The 17,187-nt window shown below is 51.1% G+C and overlaps 1 protein-coding gene across 2 annotated transcripts; it reads left to right on the forward strand.

Annotated features, from left to right (window-relative positions):
* The first annotated feature begins 34 nt into the window (after positions 1-34).
* Positions 35-13,994, forward strand: TMEM39B (transmembrane protein 39B). Of its 2 annotated transcripts, none has more exons than XM_034069440.1 (9): positions 35-1,466; positions 7,303-7,511; positions 9,273-9,492; positions 9,882-9,965; positions 10,585-10,739; positions 11,337-11,673; positions 12,471-12,658; positions 13,062-13,182; positions 13,625-13,972. In XM_034069440.1, exons 2-9 carry the CDS (start codon positions 7,384-7,386, stop codon positions 13,859-13,861), a joined length of 1,470 nt encoding a protein of 489 aa, XP_033925331.1. In that variant the 5' UTR covers positions 35-1,466; positions 7,303-7,383; the 3' UTR covers positions 13,862-13,972. The 2 variants fall into 2 exon arrangements, with proteins under 2 accessions (XP_033925331.1, XP_033925330.1); XM_034069439.1 differs by lacking the exon at positions 35-1,466 and adding an exon at positions 5,400-5,486 and having other exon boundaries at positions 13,625-13,994.
* The last annotated feature ends 3,193 nt before the right edge of the window (positions 13,995-17,187 follow it).

The raw sequence follows: 17,187 nt of genomic DNA on the forward strand, positions 1-17,187 counted from the left end.
TTTTATATTTTTTCTCATTCAAATAAATTTAAATTAATGCTAAAGTTAATTGTCTTTAAAACCTGGAGACATTCTAAACCACGCTTGTTTGTGTAATCCTCACCAAAACCTCACCAAGCTCATTGAGCTTCACTTAAAAAGGAGAGGGAAAAAAAAAGGCAAAAGAAAAGCAAATTTGTTTTTCACCCCCTGGAAGTTGTTGCCATCAGTTTGATCCTGGCCTATGGCAGGAATCTGTCCTTAGGAGATTTCAGCCTCACCAGGCTACTCCATGCTGCAGACTCCAGATTGAGTCTGAAATGGCTGGTTTAAACATAGCGTGACAGAATGAACACTGAAAATTCCAAGGCTCAGCTGCCACCAGGAGGAGAAGGAAGCTTGCTTTCTGCTTCATGTTAATGCCCCTACCCCCCTTGGCTAAGCCCTTCCGACTTACAGTAGCCCTTCTTTGGAAAGCCACATAAAAATGTAGGGTTTTTTGTTTGAGAAGGTGCTCCAGTTGCTCCTCATATCCTTCTGCAAGGGTGTGTCTGTCTAGAGATAGAATAGAATAGCTTAAACTGCTGCTTAGACATGAAAAAGGGTTTGTATTTCCCATCTGCAAAATGAATCTGGCATTCCAGGGGGAGAGAATTAAACTGCTCGGGGGTGAAAAATAGAGCATTAGGAACCAAACTGCCTGTAGTAGTGCATGACTGAGGGGAATACTTTAAAACAAAAAGTTGTATTTGTAGATTGTTATTAAAGTGTAAATAACGGCATTTTCAACACTGGTTTGGAGTCAGCTTTCAGGGCATAATGTCTTGCTTGATGAAAAGATCACCCTATGCCCCCCTTTTAAAGGAAAATTATCGCAGGAGAATCAGGATGTGTAAAGCTAACATGCATCGCAAAGCCCAAAAGGTAACCTAAATGTCTGATTTTAATAGCACATTTCTCTTTTACATAAACTGCGACGGCAACTTGCATAAACTTTATTGAACCAATTCTTCAGATGTTAATTTTAGTGTAAAAAAATGGCAAAAAATGTTTAAAATAACCATTAAAACCACCCAAACCATGTGCTTCTGCATAAATCAGCTATAACTTTAATAATGCGCCCTTTGAAACCGTAACGTAACGTGGGCAAAAAGGAATCGGCAAGCTTAAATCTCAAGAGATGTAAAATGACAGCGGATATAGATAGTCCTGCTACTGCCAAAACAAACTTCTGCTCAGTTACTTAAACATGTAAAATGATGGCCCTTTTTAGACCCCGATACTGCTGTTTACTGCAAAATGCCCAAAGCTCAGCTTAAGTTGCATGTTTTCCTTCCTGTGTAATTGCATGCAGGAATCTCTTTGGGGTTTTTTCTTGTGATTTGTGCTTGCCTTTAGGATACTCACAAATGTCTTCAATTTACAGGAGTCAAGAGTGCATCATGCGGCATCACTTGGGTGAGGACGAGCAGGGCACCATCAAGTGGGTGAGTTTGTTTATTTTTGCAACCCATTGCAAGCTGCTAATGTGTTTGTGTGGGAACGGGGTGGGGGGAGCATCATCTGAGCTGTGAAATGGAAGCCATTCTTGCTATGTGCATAAATAAATGACTCTGGAAGGCTGGTTACGTGACTGATGTTCTTGCAGAGGTCACAGTGTGGAGGAAGCTTTGGTACATACCTGTGTAAAGCCCTCCCACTGAGATCCTGGAGAGAAGGAGGTTTAGGTGGGTTTGAAGAGATGGAAATGTGGGGAGATTTGTGTCTTGGAGCCAGTTCCCAGCTGAGATACCTCCGGGAGGGTGCTCTCAGCAGCAGGTGCTGTTGAAATTGCTATCCAGTGCTCTAGAAACAGAGCAGCTCGATAGGAATGCCTTTGTGAATCCATAATGTGTTAAAACTGCAGACTGCAGGTTTTAGATCAGATGCTGCCCACATAGATCTTGCTAGTTCTACCCCATCCATGTCTCCCATCAGTTCTGGAATGGGATCTGGCTATTGGCTTTTGTCTGTTGTCATTGCCAGAGATGGCTGCGTCAGTGCTGCTGCCAGACTGGCTGGGACACGTGTAGCTCACAGCCCTGCAGGGCTGCATGCCTGTTGTCAGTGGGTAACATCCTGAGCCCTCAGGAGGGATGCTGGATCCCCAGCGCCTTTGGGTGCTGGTGCTGGAGAGCACTCACAGCAGTGAGGCTCCCTCTGCCGGCTGCTCTGGCCTCACTGATGTGCCAAATCTCCAATAAATACCTTAATAAATGCACACGAGTGCTCACAAAGCAAGTGGCACCATGCACCAGTGGAGTGACCTGCACACACAGCAAGGAGGCATCTCCCCAAGACCCAAAGGCAGGAGCTGGAAGAATTTCCTCTAGGGACAGCACATTGTTTTCTGTCCAAGCTCAAGATCCATAAATAAAAGAACAAAGAATCAAGTCCTTGCCATGCTGAAGAAGTTGAATGGCTTCAAAAGGCAACGGTGAAAAGCCCTGGGCATAGGACAGAGAAGGACTTGAGTCTTACATGGAAATTTAAAGCTACCAAATGAGCTTCTCTTAGGAGCATGAGGAAAGAGGACAGCAGAGGATAGTGGAAATGCAAGAGTGAAATTACCATTTATTTTTCAACTCAAAAAATGGATCCTTAGTTTTCTGCCAAGGGAAATTATAACATGTCTGGATTTGTGGCCTGTTTATTGAATTCATCTTCATTTACAATGTAATTGGAACATCAATTTATATGGTGGTGTACCGATCTTTCCCATTTCTTTCTTAATAGGCACAGCTTTTATATCAAGTGGAAAAGATTTGATAGAGATCATCTATTATGATGCAGTTTTTTACCAGTAGAAGTGGATCTTGTGACACTGCCTTTGGAGTAACACAGCTTGTTTGTGCATTGCATTTGTTGCATGTTTGTGTTGAAGACTTTCATGTTATGGAGGAATGTAAATCTTAATCTACTGAAATAACTCTATATGGGAAAAGTATTTTGAAGACATGCCCTGCATCAGACATCTTCCTCCCTCTCACAGCATTCCTGCATTTAGATTTTAGCCTGGAGTCTGCAGATGCTAATTTGAGGTCCCAAAATAGCCATTGGCACTGGATTCATCTCTTGGAGGTAATCCAATTAGCCAGGCATTCCGGGGGTGATCCAGGACTGAAATTAGTCAGAAATAGAGATTTCTTGGAGTGCTGAAGGTGGAGTCACTTAAATAACCTTCCCTTTTCTACGGGCACGTACCTGCTGGAGGTGGTGATCTTTCATTTCCTGCTTTCCCCAAAGAGTTAATCCATATCTTATTATTTGTAGGGTTTTGGTAAAGACCATAAACAAGAAAAAGGCCCCCATTGTACTTGGTGCTGTGGGGTGTGATGTACAGCAAGGATCACCTCTCCTCTCTGCAGGGGTTTCCCAACAATTCCATTGTTTCCAAGAGACACATGGCTCTAGAAACACTCTCTTGCAGTGAGTGCTCTGTGCCTCCACAGTCCCATCTCCTCTGGTCCATGCTTCCAGATCTTTGGTGTAAATACTCTGGCTGGCCTTGCTTGGAGCTGCCACAGGCTTGGACTTGACTCTTCCTTGGTGATATCTCACCATGCACCGTGGTTCATAGTATGTTGGGCAGCAACAGGAGTGGGAACCAGAGCTTGCAGGGAAAAACACTCCCAACTGGTATCACAGAGATATCCCCCAATGGCTTTTCCTGCATGGAGGCTGTCATACCCTGCCCATTCCTGGTTTCAAGTTGCTGTTTGGATTATTAAATAAAGCAAATCGCTATGAGCTTTATTTTATAACTTAGGATATTTTAATGTTTAACTTAAACCACTGTTCTTTCAGTAAGGCTGAGGCATTATCTTGACTCGGCCCTCTCAAACTCTGCGTTTGGTAAATCAGGTTTGAGAGCACAGCTGGATTCCCCACTCGGCTGTTGAAGCAGATGATTCCTTTTGTATAGAAAGAAGGTTTAAGTTTGTATGAGAGCACCTGTCATGAGCAGAGCCAAGAGAGGTGTGCATCTTCCTTCCCTCACCCCATGCCACTGCTCTCCAGAACACCAGGGCTGAGGGTGATTCCTGCAGAGCAGCCCTGGAGGAGGAGGGTTACAAGGAACAAGTACATGTGGTGTTCTTGGGGAGGAAGATGGGGCTTAGGGAAATGCTTTAATTGATAAGCCTCTGACATCTTGGATGTGATGTTGGACACATGCCCTGTTCATTAAGTTTGGAGGAGGAGGAATTCCTGCAGGCTGCTCTGGGTCCGTGGGTGCTCCCAACTCTGATGGAGATGTTACTCCTTTCTACTCAGGATATTCAGTTCCTGTGAGCACAGAGCAGAAACCTTCACTGTTACTGCTCAGTTGAGGCTTCTATTGCTACCATATGTTCTACTGGAAGAGTTTGTCTCCGTGCTTATTTTGCTCCTTTTGCAAAGTGGGATGAAGCTCCTGATGAGATGATTACAGATCTGATAAAGGAAGGTTAAGATGCTGTTTGCTCTGCCATGGCTGGGAGACAGGAACCTGCCAGCTCTTGGTGAGTGTTGGAGAGCTCCTTGGCAGCCGCAGATGCTGGAGAGCACCAGTGTGCAGGAGTACTGACATGGAAAGTGTTTAACAGCAAAGCTGCTACTTTACTGCTGGCTTCAGAACCAAATACTGTGACCAACAGCTCATATGCAGTATTACAGATTCAAACCTGGCATCAGTACAGGTTTGCCTTTAGAGTTGTTCCTGGAAGACTTTTAAAGCCTCAGGTGTCTGGATACTCTGTTTTTTGATGGCTTTGTGTGATAAGAGGTTTCAAAACAGTAAGAAATGAAGGATTGTCCTGATGAAAGGTCATTAACTGCAGAGATGAACAGGGCTTGGACCAAGCTCCTCTAGTGGAAGGTGGCCCTGCCCATGGCAGGGGTTGGAGCTGGAGGAGCTTTAAGGTCTCTTCCAACCCAAACCATTCCATGATCCTATGAAAGGGCAAGAACTGCAGAGGTGTCCCCATGAAAGGTCACTGGTCAGTAGAGGTGACCCTGGGAAAGTTCATTGTCTCCAGCCCAGATGAGGTGATTCTCAGGGTTGTGTAATGCTCCATCTGCACTCAAGCATCAAAACACCCACGAGTTAACGAAACCAGGGGAAAACACCAGAGGTGGAGATGGGGAAAGCTGCTCAAGGTGAATCACAGCATTACAATAACACCGAGGACATGGCTGGTGGAGGGGGGGCTGGGGCAGGTGCTGGAAGTCATTAGTCATCCCTCAGGAAAGGCCTGATGAGGTTTATTGCCCCGAGGTCTCTTGTGTCTGTTCCCCCCGCGGAGCTGCTGTTCCCGTTCCTGTCGGGGGGTCCCAAATCCCCCCCCCAGGGGTGTGTCCGGGGGGCGGGGCTTAGGGCCGGGGGCGTGGCCATGCGGGCGCGCACGCAGGAGGCTTGTCCGCTGCCGGCCGCCATCGCCCCGCCCGCCATATTGTGCCCGGCGCAGGCTGAGCGCGGCCGGAGATGGGTGAGGGGGGCGAGCGGCGGCGGGGCTGGGACCGGGGCCGGCACCGGGGCGAGGACGGGGGCGGAGGGGGTGAACCGGGAGCTGGGGGAGGGCCGAGCTGCCCACGGGGGGTGCGGAGCCCGCAGCTCGCCCCGCCCCGCGGCCGCCGCGAGGGGGGCGGCTCCCGGCCGCGGCCTGCGCCGGAGTCAGCGGCGCTGCCTCAGAGCCGCGCTCGTCCCTGCAGCCCCTTCCGGAGCCGCTGCTGTGCGGATTGATCGTACCCGGTGCTCCCACTGCAGCCCTGCCTGCTCCCCGAGGCCTTATAGCCCCCACTGCTCTCATAGCCCCTGCTGCTCCCGTGTGCTGCTCTCCTGTAGTCCTTACTTGTGCCCCCAGGTTTCCCTTGTTTCCCCTGCAGCCTCTGCCTGCATCCATGAAGTGTTTGTGGCTCTTTCCTGCACTCCTCCAGACCTTACAGCCCGTGTGCTCTGCCCTCACAGCCACCACTGCTTCTTCAGAGCCCCCTGAGCTCCCCGAGCGCCTGACCTGCACTCCTGCACCTCCCAAGTGCCTCCCGCAGCTCTCTGCCCAGGCTCGGCACTTGCGTCCTGCAGCCTTCCCCTCAGACTCTTGTGGTGCTGTGGGTTTGAGGTCCTGTCCATCTAGTGCCCCCCACACAGCCTGTGTGTTGTATCCCTGTGCACAGCCCGTGTTCACCAGCATCCCCAGCTCCCAAGGACGTTGTGTGCCATGGCACATACTGGGGTTTCTGCACTTTCCTCTGTACTCCCAGCCCTGCAGCCACCTCTGTGCCCCTGTGATGACACCGACCTTGGGGTGTCTTTGCTTCACCCAGGTCTAGCTCCAGGCACATGTTTGTGCTCTGTCCCTCGTTGTCCAGGACTGGTACATCACTTGTTGGAGGACTGGAGCTCAGCCTAAGCTTTAAACCTCGTTTAAGAGCAGTCTCTAATCCTTCAGTGATTATGTTTTTCCTTCCTCAGATGCTCAGTGATGCAAACTGGAAATCAGCAGTCAGAAAAAGGTTGAGCAATTGCTATGGCCTGATCTGGTTGTTGTCACAGCTCAGATTTCACTTCTGGTAGCTGGTGTGTTATCACCCGGCCTTCTGCTGGGCTGTGTAGATCTCCTAAAGTTAAACAGGATCTTGAGGGACAGCCTTGTTATGGGTACTATGGTTTACACTGACAAGAAAGCACTAGAAAAGCTAACTTTGGACTAGCGTCTTGTAGAGCTCTGTGCCATCCAAACACACAACAACAATGTAAAACTCTACAAATGCTAGTTATTTTTTCCCCTCTTAAAGGAGCAAAGAAGGAGGAAGCCCCTTTGTGTGCTGTTCTGGTGTCCCTTTAAAAGACTTGTGAATCTTTTGATTCCAGAACAGAATTGGGTAAACGGGGACCTAGGTAATACCCCCAATTTACTCAATCCTTTGGGCACATTATTTAGCATCTCCATAAGTGTATTTATTCTGCCTGTAAAACAGGGATAACACCACATGCAGATCAAGTTCCTTGTAGACTGCTTTGGGTTGGGAGAGAGGCATGAAGAGCCTCCTGCTCCCTGGAAGCCTGCATACACTGGGTTTTAGGTCTCAGTGAATTCCCAGCACCTTGACAAGCTGCTGCATGTCCAGGAGTCAGGAGCTATCTGGGGCTGTATCTACAGCCTGTGGCAAATACAGGAGGTGTAGAAAGGGGCTGAGCAAAGTGATCCTGCTTTCCTGCAGGGCAGCAGTGTGAGCAGTGGGTTATGGCTGATCACTGGGGGTGGGAAGCAGGTGAGCCTTCAATGAGAAACCTTTTCCATTCAGTTCTAAGGCCTGCAGACATCACCAGGCAGTGAAGAGCAGAGAAGGCACCTGGCTGCAGAGCCCTGCGCTCCCTCTGTTATTATGGCAGGGGGAAGACGGGGCCCCAACCGCACGTCCTACTGCCGGAATCCCCTCTGCGATCCCGGTGCTGCCGGTGGCTCCGGCCACGCCACCAGTTCCTCAGTCACGGGCGTGCGCTCACGCACCAGGTACGTCCAGCTCACATGGCCTCACACCAGGTGCTCCTCAGCGAGACCACCTCTGTGTCCCCATCTCACACACTGCTGCTTCTCCTGGGGCTCAGCATCTGTTGCCTCCCAGTGTCTAGTTGGGATCCTCTTTCTCTAGTAGCAGTGTCCATGCTACATGTTCTGATTGGGATAATGTGAGTTCTGATTTCCCTGAGTGCTTCATGAGAGTGTAACAGGCTTCCAGCAGACAAACCATTCTCCAAAGTCTTACTCTGGAGTTCAGGCTGTTACATCTCTTGAGCCCTGAAGCTAACATCAGTCTAGGGTAGAATTTAGCCAGGTCAGGTGATGTGTAAGCTGTGTTTGGGGTTTTTTGTAGATTATAACCTAGCTGGTTCATTGCATTTCTGCAACTGAAGTAGAGAGGAAGGAGAAGCAGAGCACCAACAGCAGTGCATAAGCAGCAGGTGCCTCTTTATGAACTCTCTGTCAAGAAAATGTGAGATGTGTCTTAACATGCTCCCTGCTTATGGCCCCAGGCCGAGAAATTTATAGGGATACAGTTATTCCAAAAAGCTATTGCAAGGCCACGGAAGGTGGAGCAAAATCCACCTTGTACTTTGCTGTGAGAGCACACACAGAGGTCTTTGTCACGAGTAGGTAATGTACAAATCCACACCCCAGTGTAGATCTAAGGATTCACCTCTGATAGCCAAACCCTCTGATATGGTATCAGAGGGTAACTGTACCCTCTATGGTAGCCTCCATCATCTGTGTGGCAGCCCAACCTGAGAAGTCCCAAAGTGCTTTATGTGTGTGAGACACTTGTTGCTGCTTTTGCAAGAGCACCCTTAGGTCTCGTGTCTGTTTCAAGCAGGAAAGTCTTTGTGTTTCTATTTAAAGCCCTTTTCTGGAGAACAGGAATTCATGTTCATGTACTGGAACAGAGTTTATTGTTGGATTTATCAGTCCTGAAGAGCTGAATCAGTCTGGTCAGCTTGGGAATGTGGGGATTTCAGAGAGGCAGCTCAGGTTCCTAGAGTTTTCATGCATGGCCTTATTTTAGGCCATCAGGAGTGATGCACCATGTGCACCCCGGGCTCAAAGGCTGTCTGCAGTCATACTCACAGACTGCTGTGGTTTCGGTTTGGAATCTTCAATAGGAGTTTGTGCTCTCTAGTTCCTTTGAAACCCACACCCAGATTCCTTTGACTGTTGTTATTTAGAGTTTGCAAATCAGGAGAGATATATCTAGTGTATATTAATTCCCTTCCCTTTGAGTACAATGGTTGCTGTCTGGGATTGCATGCTCACACAGGAATATGCCCCTCTCACTAAACTTGTTTTTCCTCCATAGCTGAATGAAATTGAAGAATGGGAAAGGGCTTGGGTTTAATTGCTCTGAATTTCATGTTCAAGTACTCTTAGAAATGTAAATAGCAACTTGAGGCCTTAAAGCTTCCAATTAATTAAGAGTGCCACTGGTTGCCTCTTGAACAGCAAGGCACAGCTATGGCTTTTGAACCTGATGCAATGCAAGGGATGTAATGTCAAATGACACAGTGGTGTAGGCTGGCCTGGTTCCAAATGCTGCTCTCAATGAGCAAATTCCTGCTCACGTCTGCCTGTAACAGCCATCTGAGACATCTTTGGCAGCCAGTGACCGTGAGAGTCAGCTTTGGTTTCACAGTCAGTATTAGAACAGTGTGAGCATGTGGGCAGGAGGACAGCACCATGCTGATCCTGAAGTGACTGCTGGCTTTTGCTTTACCTTGACAGGAGTGGTTCAGGCACAGGTCTTTCCAGCCCACCCTTGGCAACTCAGACAGTCGTCCCCCTCCGGCACTGTAAGATCCCAGAGCTGCCTGTGGAGAGGAGTGTGCTGTTTGAGCTTCAGCTCTTCTTCTGTCATCTCGTTGCTCTGTTTGTCCACTACATCAACATCTACAAAACAGTGTGGTGGTACCCACCCTCCCATCCTCCTTCACACACGTCACTGGTGAGCACTGATGGGCAGCTGCTGGTGGGGATACTCATGGGCTGTCTCCTTGGTCATTAGACATTGAGTTTTCTAGGTATGTTTGATACACTCTACATGTGACACTACAGCCCTGGCCAGTTGCTCAAATGACTCTTACTTGGGAAATTTTGGGCAGTGGCTGTCTGCTTGGCATTTGACATGGTTTAATGGTGGCCTTGGCAGTCCTGGGGTAATGGTTGGACTTATGATCTTAAAGGTCCTTTCCAACCTCATTGATTCTGTGATTCTGTGCTTCTCATCCTGGAAAAGAGAGTCCAAGGAGAAGAGAACAATTGGAAGGTTCTCTGTGGAATGTGTGTTTCTGATGCCTGACGGAAAGTAGAATCACTTTGGTTTTGTCACAACAGAACTTTCATCTTATTGACTTCAACGTGCTGACGGTGACAACGATTGTCCTGGCACGCCGGCTGATCACTGCTATTGTGAAGGAGGTAAAGTCTCCAAGCAGATCTCAGACCTATTCTTTCCTCTCAGGTGAAACATAAAGCTGGTGCAGTTCCAAACTCTTCTGTCCTTTTCTAAAGAACTTTGTGCTATGTCCAAGTGAGGAACTGAAGCATGGGAAGAACAGAGAACAGAAATGAGTGCCCCAAACCATTGCTGTCTTTCTGTGATTGCTTCTGAATTACTGTCTCAACTAGACTGTAGTAATTCTGCTTTCTTCCTTGTGAAGAACAGTCTTTGGCTCTTTTCCTGTTCTCTTATTTACTCCATCTCTTCGCAAGGAAGAGCCAGGATAGGTCAGTTTCTGCTGACTGTGGAAGCTCTCTGTGGTGAGCAGGTCCAGGAGGTTGTCTGGTCACACCAATAACTACCACACGTTAACAAGAAACTGAAAGCTTTCCTCATCCCAGCTTGAGGAATGAGGCCGTGGTTTGTGGAGAGTCCAAGTTTCAGCCTCGAGAAGGCCTCTCCTTCCTAGTGAGAGCCTTTCACTAGCTCTTCCTTCATTCATGAAGTTGATTTTACACATTGAGTGCTGCTCATTTACTGTTTGCTTCCGTAGGAAGGGTGGATGAGTCTGCTCATCTCCCTCTTCTCTCCCTGCAGGCCTCACAGAGTGGGAAGGTCTCCCTGCCACGCTCTGTTTTCCTGGTGGTCACACGGTTTGCTGTTCTCACTGGCACAGGCTGGAGTTTGTGTCGGTCGATAATTCACCTCTTCAGAACCTACTCTTTCCTTAATCTCCTGTTCCTGTGTTACCCGTAAGTATCTCTTCTGCCACTTGTGTGTGATTTCTAATGTTGCTTCAGTGCAGTGGATGTTGCTCAGTTGAAATGAAGCCTGAGAGTAAATAAGCATTTGATTGCTTGTTAATAGAACTTAGACTAGCCTTTTACCTCCTGCGTCACATTTCTTCTTGGTGATAGGGCATGTCTTTAACATTTACCCATATTTTAGCTTTAATGTAAGCATTGATTGGTAGATTGCTCTGGAAAGGATTGTCTGCTTTTCTCATGGTAGTTAAAGAACCTGTGTCTTTGGTTTACTTCAGTCTTTGGTTGCCTCTGCCAGGTAGTGAATCAAACAGCTTCCCTGCTGCATATTAACTAACAAAAGGAAGCCTGTTTTATTTCCAGTAGCTCCATTTTCTCTAGTAGGTACAGGAGGAAGCATCTCAAAAATCTGAGACTCTGCTTGTGTTTGAGATCAGTTTGGTGAAGCTCTTTCCTGGAGTTTATCTAGGTACCAGATGCTGTTTGGGAGGGGGATGTGATCATGATGCTGATCTGCCACCAGCTAAGGCATCACACAGGGAGCTCGTAAGGAAGTAACGGCCTTTCTGCACTTTGCTGCCCCAGGTTTGGCATGTACATTCCCTTCCTTCAGCTCAACTGTGACTTTCGGAAGACGGGGCTCTTCTCCCACGTGGCCAACATCAGTCCTAGGGAGACCAGTGAGGTGACCTCCAGGAGCCGAGACTACCTGAGTGTCCTGAAGGAGACGTGGAAGCAGCACACGCGGCAGATGTACGGCATGGAGGCCATGCCCACGCACGCCTGCTGCCTCTCTCCAGACCTCATCCGCAACGAGGTGGAATACCTGAAAATGGACTTTAACTGGCGGATGAAGGAGGTGCTGGTGAGCTCCATGCTCAGTGCCTACTATGTGGCCTTTGTGCCAGTCTGGTTTGTGAAGGTGAGCAAGGGCCAGCACTGCTCTTGTGGATGCTGTTCCTTCAGGACTGGCTGGGGAGGGTTGCGGAGAGGTGGACACACAGATGAGGTCTGATTCATGCTTCTCACTTAGCTGGAACCAGGGAGAGATCAGTCAGGGGGCTGGTCTGCATGCACAGCCAGCCACATCAAACCCTTTTACAGAGGCCTTGTGAAAAGCAAGAAGCAAAGCAATCTAGGTTTAGCTTTGCTTCAGCTCCAGGTGGCAGAGGACAATATTACCCTGATAAAGTGTATTCTGACTGTCAGGAATGTGTGCATCACCTTACGAGGGAGCACTGCCTTTTCCTGCTTCCCCATGAAGATAGAAGGACTCCAGGCCACCCAGTTCCACACACACCAACCTGTGAGGACAGAGCCCTGGGCCAAGGGGATTAACTTTAGTAAGGGAGGCAGTACAAAGAAGGCTGGACCTTATTAGGGTGATTAGCTGTTTTATTTAAGTTCCTGATATGTTGTACAGTGGGATAAATGCCTTACAGTAAATATGTCAGACTTCAGGGATGAGCCCAAGTCCCTTCCTCTGCAGGGCTGGTGCTTCCACCCATCATCAGCTGAACTAGGAGAGTATCAGGAGCTGTTTCCCTCTTTTTGTGATAGGGGATGGTAGCATATTTTCACTGTGATGTGTTCACAACTTGTACAGCAGCCATCCTATGTGGGTGCTTCTTTCTGAGGTGGGATCAGTAGCTCTGTGGAAAGCCTTCATTTTACCTACTTGAGTGCTTTGTGTCACATATTCTTCTTGTTCCCCCACAGAATACTCAGTACTATGACAAACGCTGGTCATGCGAGCTCTTCCTCCTGGTGTCCATCAGCACATCAGTGATCCTGATGCAGTACCTCCTCCCTGCGCGCTACTGTGACCTGCTCCATAAAGCTGCAGCGCACTTGGGCTGCTGGCAGAAGGTCGATCCAGCCCTCTGCTCCAATGTGCTGCAGCATCAGTAAGGAAGCAGCTGACTCCTGGGGCTGGGGCTGGCAGGCCTGTTGCCATGAACAGGGATGGGATGGGGAGCTCAGCTTTCCAGCCACCTCTCTTCCTCTTCTTGCTTACAAGAAGTAAAACGAAAGAGTTGTTGGCTGGCACATCTGACAGCAAGCAGACACTGTCTGTGCTGTCCACTTCCAAGTGCAGCAAGCAGATCTCATATTTGGAGATATGCCTTCTGCTTGTTGCCACAAGTAACTGCTGCTTGTCACTAGCACAGTTCTGAGCCTCGGTGGCCAAACGAGGGTCTCGTAGCTGTGGAAGCAGCTCATATGTTCTCCTGTCTGATGGTGGGACAACAGCAGACCCCCCTTCAGCCATGGAGGTAGAAATCAGAGCGCTCTGCTTGCTCCCTGCAGGTGGACAGAGGAGTGCATGTGGCCACAGGGAGTGTTGGTGAAACACAGCAAGAACGTGTACAAAGCTGTGGGTCATTACAACGTGGCGGTGCCCTCGGACGTCTCACACTTCCGCTTTCACGTAAGGTCACGTCTCCTGCAGCCCCAGAATCCCAGCCTGGTTTGGGTTGAAGGGACCTTAAAGCTCCTCCAGCTCCAACCCCTGCCACAGGCAGGGCCACCTTCCACTGGAGCAGCTGCTCCAAGCCCCTGTGTCCAACCTGGCCTTGAGCACTGCCAGGGATGGGGCAGCCACAGCTTCTCTGGGCAGCCTCTTGGTCCTGTTCTGGACACTGAACTGCCTGAGCTTGCTCTGGTGGCAGAGCTGTCCATGGTGTGCAGGGTGGCAGAGCAGGTGGTGTTCGGCACATATCCTCCCATTGGCACTGCCAGAGGGCAACTGGTCCTTGCAGCCCAGGGCTCTGTCTGGAGCCCTTCAGGGTGAATATTAAGGGGAATCCTCACAGGCCTCATGCATCCTGTGGAAAACAACCCAAAAGGTCTCATTGTGTTCTCTCCTACAGTTCTTTTTCAGCAAACCCCTGAGGATCCTCAACATCCTGATTCTGCTGGAAGGAGCCGTCATCTTCTACCAGCTTTACTCCCTGATTTCATCAGAGAAGTGGCACCAAACCATCTCACTGGCTCTGATCCTCTTCAGCAATTACTATGCCTTCTTCAAGCTGCTGCGTGACCGTCTGGTGCTGGGCAAAGCCTACTCCTACTCTGCCAGCAGAGACTCAGAGCAGAAGTTAAATTAAATCAATTGCACTGGTGCTCAGCTGGTGACGAAACAAACAAAAGGAGATCCTCAGAGCTTTGTATTTTTGTTACCACTGCTTTTTTCTTTGATAACTGATGTAATTAAAAGGGAAAACCATATTTTTTTACTCACAACCATTGTTTGTGTGTTTGTTGGCTGGAGAAGCCTCCTCCTGTTTGTAGTTGAGAGGAGTGGTTGATGAACAACTGCACTGAGGTTTGGGAGGTGCTTGTGCTGGAGCCAGCTCCAGCTGGTGCTGAGTGGGGCAATGAGAGTGCTGAGCTCACACCTTGGGTCCCTTTACCGGGGCTGAGCCCTGACCCCCAACTCCCGCACCCCCGCAGTGGAGCTCTCCATTGCCCCACTGAAATGGGGTAACCGCTGGGGGGGCTGCTGCAGCTCCCCCCTCACCCCCAGCAGATGGTTGAGGTCTGCAGCACTGTGGGGTGAGGTGGAGGGGGCTCAATGGAGCTTTGGAAAGCTCGGGGGGCTCCGGCCGCCCCCGTTCTGCGGTGTCAGTGTCAGTGTTTCCCCTCCTGCCCAAAGAGCCAGGGAGGATGCACGGGGGGGGGGGGGGGGGGGATCCGGTGCTGGGTCCGCTGCGAGGCCGCCGCCAGGGGGCGCTGGAGCCCCGCACGCTCCAGCTCCCGGTGTCCCCGTGCCGGCAGCGCCGCCGGTCACGGGCCCCGGGTGCCGGTATCGCTGCGACGGGAGCGGAGCCCGGGGGGGGGAGCGAGGAACGGGAGGAAAGAGGAGACAATAGGGATCCTGCGGAGCCCCAGGCTGGGTGCAGCTGAGCCCCACAGAGGCCCCAGCACCGGCACCAGCACCGGCACCAGCACCGGGTCAGCGCCGGGCAGGGACGGGCACGGGAAGGAGCTGAGCCCACACTGCGGGAGGCTGAGGGCAGGGATGCGTCCCTGGTTCCTGCTGCAGGAGGAACCCCCCGAAATCCCCTTGGCATGTCCGGTGGGACTGGGGTTGGGGTTAGGGTCCAGCCTGTCCCCAGGCTCTCACATTGCCCCAGTATGTTCCAGCTCCAGTGCTGGTGGGAATGTCAGGCCGCTACAGGCAGCTGTGCATGTGTGCCGACCCCATCCCCAGTGTGGCAGGAGGAAATAGCCGCGTCCAGCCTTTCCCAAGGATAAGGATTTCCTTCCTCCCATTGAGCGGAGCCCCTGAGGTTAGCACGCAGCTGTGGGGTGCTCAGCCTGCAGGATGGGGCACCTGGCAGGGAGCTGAGGCAGAGACACCCCCTGACACCCTCCATGGGGTGAGCCCCGTTTCCTCCCCTGCCTGGCCAGGACCCCATGCAGCTGCCTGCAGGGATGAGGGAGCCATCGGTGGGGTCAGAATGGAGACGTGTGGATGGCTCAGCCTGAGTTAAATGCAGAGAAAATGGATTCCCAGAAAGGCTCTTCCTGCTCCTGGCGGCTGCAGGGGGCAGGACATGGCTCATGGCTCACGGCTCATGGCTCATGGCTCATGGCTCTGACAGTTCACAGGGGCTTTCCCAGGTGATGACATCCAAGGGAGATCCCAGGTGGGAATTCCCCTGGGAGCAGCCATCCTGGGGTGACCCCAAGCATGGGACATCCGGATAAAGGCCATGCTGGGGATTATGGAGCAAAAAGCCAGGCAGGAATTCCCCCCATGAGGCACAGCCAAGTCCTTCCTTGTGCAGACCCAAAACTGGGGCACATGCACAGGGTTAAGCTTCAGCCTCCCACACCACTTCAGGATCCTCTCACTGCTTCCCAGCAGACACAGATGATGGGAAGTTGCTGTTTTCCCTGCAGGACCCATCCCAACATTCCTGAGAAGCCACATCTGTGCCTGCATCCCCCTTCCTGTGACCTACGTGCAGCCGGGAACCCGCTGCTCCCACCCCACCTGGGCACTGACAGCACAGCAGCTGCACAGGACCCCTGACCCACAGACCTGCCCTACACCTGCACCCACTGAGTGTGATGTGGGGCAGAAACATGGGCGCTCATCTCCCACCCGAGCCTGCAAACCTCCATCCTTCCCCAGTGCAGAGGTGAAGCCACTGCCACCTTCCAGCATGGATGCAGGGATGCTCCCCAGGATGAGTCTGCAGCAGTGGTGGGACCTGACACACACCCCCCAACTCCTCCTTGTCCCCCACCAAAACACCAGCCTGGGGTGGGACAGGAGCACCCCATGAAGCCAAAGGTGCCCAGCCCAGGCAACCTCCGGCCTGTGTTTGTCATCTGGAGGCTTTGATTCTTCCTTAATGATCGTTCATTAATGAAGCCAAAGCCCAAAGGGGTTGGGGTTAGGGTTAGGGTTCCTGTGCCCGCTGCCATCTCACACCATAGCAGGTTTTGTGTGTGATGAAGGGGACTCCATCATGGGGGAGTGATAGGACCATCCTCCCAGTGCTGATCCCACCAGCATCCCCACTCCCATGGGATGGGGATAGGGCCTCCCAGGCCCTGCTCTCCCCAGACCCAGACCCATGACCTCCCTTTGGGCCCTGGGCTCCCAAACCCAGGAGCTGCTGATCCAAGCAGAGCCACATCGGCCACTGCTGCCCTGCCACTGCCTGACCTTGCTCCAGGCTCCCCTGGCCAAAACCAGGGCAGGACATGGCCCAGGAGGCCCCACACTGGGACCTGCCACAATTGGCAGCCCTGAATTAGTGTAACCATATCCTCATTAGCAACCACACACACACGGCCTCATTTCCTCAACAAGCCCACAGAACAAATATGGGAAGGTTCTGCCCATCCTCTCCTGTCCACTGCTCATCACCTGAGGCTGCTGAACTCACTTGTACCATTGTACTTGTGCAGCAGAGAATGGTGCTGGCACCATCATCCCCACTGCATGGTCCCCATGGGGAGGTGATGACTACATTGAATGGAGCAGCCCAGGATCCAGTGGACCAGTGGAGCACAACTGTCCCGTCCTCCCCTTCTGCTTTTGCTGCCGTTTAACCCAACTGTGCCCAGAAGTGGCTGTAAAGGTAGAACAGCTCCATCCTCTGCTCTAACAGCCAGAGGGGCAGAAGCTGCCACCACTGATGCTCACTTGGCACCATGGGCTGAGAAGCTGCATCACTAAATAACCCCAGTGATAGAGGCTGGAAACTCTCCATGGCTGCAAATGGACTGATCGGAGCCTTTGGAGAACCCAAGAGCAGGGGACAAGGAGGGAGCAGGTCTCCCAGCTCCCGAGAGGTGTCAGCTTCTTTGGTGGCTCCATCCCAGGCTCTGTGCAGGCTGAGCCCTCCTGGGTGTCCAACACACCACAGAGAACCCCCAGACCCACCCTGAGCCCCTGGGGGACCTCACTGAG

The sequence above is a fragment of the Melopsittacus undulatus genome, chromosome 14 (assembly GCF_012275295.1).
Source record: "Melopsittacus undulatus isolate bMelUnd1 chromosome 14, bMelUnd1.mat.Z, whole genome shotgun sequence".
NCBI lineage: Eukaryota > Metazoa > Chordata > Aves > Psittaciformes > Psittaculidae > Melopsittacus > Melopsittacus undulatus.

Bases quoted from the DNA above. Each gene is read 5' to 3' on its own strand.
- TMEM39B (XM_034069440.1), top strand. From the start codon at position 7,384: ATGGCAGGGGGAAGACGGGGCCCCAACCGCACGTCCTACTGCCGGAAT. The intron at 11,674-12,470 runs GTGAGCAAGGGC...GTTCCCCCACAG, and splicing joins TGCCAGTCTGGTTTGTGAAG to AATACTCAGTACTATGACAA. The intron at 12,659-13,061 runs GTAAGGAAGCAG...TGCTCCCTGCAG, and splicing joins TCCAATGTGCTGCAGCATCA to GTGGACAGAGGAGTGCATGT.